The 3,988-nt window shown below is 34.3% G+C and overlaps 1 protein-coding gene across 2 annotated transcripts; it reads left to right on the top strand.

Moving 5' to 3' along the window:
• The first annotated feature begins 435 nt into the window (after positions 1-435).
• On the top strand, positions 436-3,719 carry LOC111912672 (ankyrin repeat-containing protein NPR4). Of its 2 annotated transcripts, none has more exons than XM_023908412.3 (6): positions 436-686; positions 764-903; positions 1,448-1,936; positions 2,024-2,155; positions 2,253-2,731; positions 2,965-3,719. In XM_023908412.3, exons 2-6 carry the CDS (start codon positions 783-785, stop codon positions 3,595-3,597), a joined length of 1,854 nt encoding a protein of 617 aa, XP_023764180.1. In that variant the 5' UTR covers positions 436-686; positions 764-782; the 3' UTR covers positions 3,598-3,719. The 2 variants fall into 2 exon arrangements, with proteins under 2 accessions (XP_023764180.1, XP_023764181.1); XM_023908413.3 differs by having other exon boundaries at positions 751-903.
• Positions 3,720-3,988: the final 269 nt, after the last annotated feature.

Here is a 3,988-nt window from a genome sequence, read left to right as displayed (position 1 = left end):
AAACACAAAAGTTAAGAAAATCTAATATCTACATATAATTAAAGTAATAAAATAAAATATTGCTAATTTTTGGGACCAAATGTGATAAAACAAAACACAAGAAATTTAATTTAAAAAGTTAATAAAACAAAATGTTTTGAATGGTAAAAAACTTTAGAAATACTATCATATTAGGAGATTTTAGGTTATTTTTGTTTTCTTTTTAAAAGAGTGATATTTATTATTATTTTTCATAGAGTAAATTTCATTTTCTTATAATTTTAAAATGTAGGATCTTCTATTTCTAAACTACACCTTAATTATTAATGTGTTTTAAACCCTCAACTTAAAAAAATAGACACCAAAATACCTGTTAGAAGCCCTTTGGTTTTTAATAATAATAATTGACTTTAATCTCATCAATTATATAAGGGAAAACTTCATGAAAAATGTGGCAAGGTTGCTTGGAAATGACGAGGGAATGAGAACCCAAACCACAACAATTGGGGATACTTTGTCTTTTGTCAAAAAAGAATCTTCCCAACAAGTTTCCTGGAATTTTCTCCTCCGGCCAAATGTTCCGAACAAATTCAACCATCTATCTTTGCGCGTCTTAAATTTGGATTTAACCGAGTTCGATCTCCTCAGTTGGAACTGTCATTGATTCTATCAAAAATCACACTTCAGCTTCAGTTTCGGCCTTTCAGGTAGATACAATACACTCTTTCGTTTTTCCATGCTTTAATTTTAAATTTATAATCGAGCTTCAAGCTTCTCTTTGCAGTTGCAGTTCGTCGGAAATCATGGCAGCAAATATCCCTTTGATCCCTGTCAAAGAAAACCACCAACTTGTTGTCGCTCCAACTGCGCGTAACACATTTTATCAATTACCAGTTAAAAATCCCTGTGGAGATCTTCTTGCAGGTAATCTCTATCTACTTGCTTTCCTTTAATTCCCCTTCAACTACTTGTTCCTTCATCCATATTTAAACCAATTACATAGAAACAAGAGCACCTATAGTTTACTTTCCTTTTTGGGTATTCCATCTTTCTCTTTCTGAAATTTAAAGTTGACTCCCTGTAATTTAAGTTTTTTTGGCTAGAAAAACGTTCAATTATCTTATATATATCTGAACTTGGCTTGAATCGGAAGGTGCATTTATATCTTTATCAGATTTCTATATCTGATTTTGGCTTGAATCTACTATGAACAATAATGAATCGAAGGAAATATGTTATATTTACTTTTTTTATTGACCCACTTGTTTTACTCATTACTTTATCCATTTTTTTATACATAAAATGTTTCACTTGGGACAAACTCCCTTTGTCTTCCAACATTTCAACACCAACTTCGTATATATCATGTTATCCACTATATATAGTTTCTACTCTTTGAAGTTGACTTTATGCAACAAAACAACATTCACTAATCGTTTTTTACGAATTGGACTTTTTTTAATGACAGATAACAGAAGAAAAGATTACCTTGAGATATGCATTCCACTCTACGAAGCTTCAATGACTGGAAACTGGCCACATGCAAAAACCATCCTTGAAGAACACCCAGAAGTGATACGTTCTAGTATCACCGAAAATTACGAAACTGCACTTCACGTTGCATCATCAGCAAAAAACACACATTTTGTGGAAAATCTGGTGAAGATGATGACAAAAGAAGATTTGGAACTACAAAATAAGAATTTGAACACAGCCTTATCTTTAGCAGCTGCAGCTGGCACAGTTGATATCGCTAAGCTTATGGTCGAAAGGAACAAGGGTTTACTAACAATCCCTGGTAGTCAAGGAATGATGCCATTATATATGGCAGCTTTATTTGGAAATAGTGAAATGGTGAAGTATCTCTACAGTAAATCCCAGAAATTGCATGACGATGGTTGGACACAACAGAATCGTGGTTGGCTTCTCGTGAAATGTGTCGAGTCTGATCTCTTTGGTAAGTATAAATTAATATCGCTCATTTGTATCATTAGTTTATTACTATTGTTGTTATTAATTAGAGTTATTATCAAATCCTTTTCAGATGTAGCATTGGATATATTGAAGGACTACCCTGAACTGGGTGATGATGGACAAGTACTTCAAGTTTTAGCAAGAAAGCCAGATGCCTTTACAAGAAAAGATCCAAAATTTATCCGAAGATTCTACCATAAAAGTATATACTCTACTCCTTGTTGTTTATATGCGAAAAAAAAGTATGTGATAATAAATATATTGTGTTATCACCTAATTATTTTTTATTCGGTTTCTAGTTTGTGGAGTACTTGGTAGGACGATAGGACGTGCGGAAAAGAAAAGCCATGCGGTGGAAATAGTGAGATTTATTTGGCAACGAATTGTGCAAAAGTCGAAGTCTCAAATTGATGACATAATACGTGGCCCAAGAACACGTATTGGTAACAGAGATGTATACAATTCACGAATGCTTTTTGTTGCTGCGGAAATGGGGAACACTGTATTTATAATCGAGCTCATTCGTCTCTATCCGGATCTAATATGGAAAGTGAATAATGATAACCAAAGTATATTTCATGTAGCTGTTATACATCGTCATGAAAGTATTTACAATTTGTTATATGAGCTTGGGTCGATGAAAGATTTGATAACTCCTCTCAAAGACCAATTTGAGAATAATATGCTCCATTTAGTTGGGAAAGTTGCAAAGAAAAAACGACTTGATATTGTTTCAGGAGTAGCACTACAAATGCAACGAGAGTTGCTATGGTTCAAGGTATGACTTTGACTTCCTTTTCAAACTTCAGTTTCTAGCGTTTGACAAAACGCTCCGTTTTGAACAAAAAGTCTTGTTTAAACAAAACGCTTCAAATCCAAATGCTACTTCATGTAGTGTTTAACAAAACGCTACAAGCTATCCGCCACCCACTATAAGCTACCTGCTACCAGCTAATTTTGCTGAACACGCCCTACATATCTATAACTGATCACATCCGTTTTGTGTTACAGGAAGTGGAACAGATGATCCCTCCTACTTATAGGGAAAGGAAGAACAAGGAAGGTTTAACACCATATGAGCTATTCACGAAGGAACACAAAGATCTAGTCAACCAAGGTGAAAAATGGATGAAAGGAACGGCTAATCAGTGTATGGTGGTGGCAGCGCTTATTGCTACCATAGTATTTGCAGCTGCTTTTACAGTTCCAGGTGGATACAATCAGACATATGGGCCACCACTTTATCTTAAAAAAGGTGCTTTTATAGCTTTCGCGATATCAGATGCCATATCATTGTTTGCATCTTCGGCTTCCATAATCATGTTCTTATCTATTCTCACGTCTCGTTATGCTGAGCATGATTTCTTGGAATCGATACCAAAAAAGTTGATGACGGGTTTAGCGACACTTTTCCTTTCTATAACAACGATGATGATTGCTTTTAGTGTTAGTTTTTTTATACTTTACCATAACAATTTGAGATGGGTGCCATTTCTTATCAGCCTGTTTGCCACCATGCCTGTCATTTTATTTGCGATGCTGCAGTACCCTCTTTTGGCAGATGTGTTCCGGTCAACCTATGCTTCTAGATATCTTTTTAAGCCCAAGAAACGCTCACTCTATGTTCGACACCCCAAGTTCTAATTGCTTGTAGTTTGAGACCGAAGTGTCTTTCAAATGTTTTGTACATATGTATTATTGTTGATACTTAAAGCTTTATAATCAATACCTACTTGATCATTAATAATAGACAACAATCTATAAAATACGGTCTTACAAAATTCCTTGATGAACTACTATGAAATGGCGTAGAAAACTGGTCATATAACGAGATTAACATTACTACAAAGTGGCAAATAGGAAACAAGGCATAAAATACGGTTTTAGAAAATTCCAATGAAAAAAATGAGGAGGTTGTTTTTTAAAGGCATAGAAAACACTTTACCAAATAATCGTACTATATTGTGGTCAATTAACAAAAAAAAAAAAAAAAAGTGCACCTGATTCACCCCATAAGTCTTCTTAAGTGGGTCAC

This window comes from Lactuca sativa, chromosome 8 (assembly GCF_002870075.4).
Source record: "Lactuca sativa cultivar Salinas chromosome 8, Lsat_Salinas_v11, whole genome shotgun sequence".
NCBI classification, from domain to species: Eukaryota; Viridiplantae; Streptophyta; class Magnoliopsida; order Asterales; family Asteraceae; genus Lactuca; species Lactuca sativa.
The sequence above is the reverse complement of the archived record's forward strand: the minus strand, read 5'-3'. Positions and strand labels throughout refer to the sequence as shown.

What these genes read in the sequence shown, in the direction of transcription:
- LOC111912672 (XM_023908412.3), top strand. Translation starts at nt 783, where the DNA reads ATGGCAGCAAATATCCCTTTGATCCCTGTCAAAGAAAACCACCAACTT. An exon ending in CTGTGGAGATCTTCTTGCAG is followed by an intron (nt 904 to 1,447) that starts GTAATCTCTATC and finishes TTTTAATGACAG; the next exon opens with ATAACAGAAGAAAAGATTAC. An exon ending in CCGAAGATTCTACCATAAAA is followed by an intron (nt 2,156 to 2,252) that starts GTATATACTCTA and finishes TTCGGTTTCTAG; the next exon opens with TTTGTGGAGTACTTGGTAGG.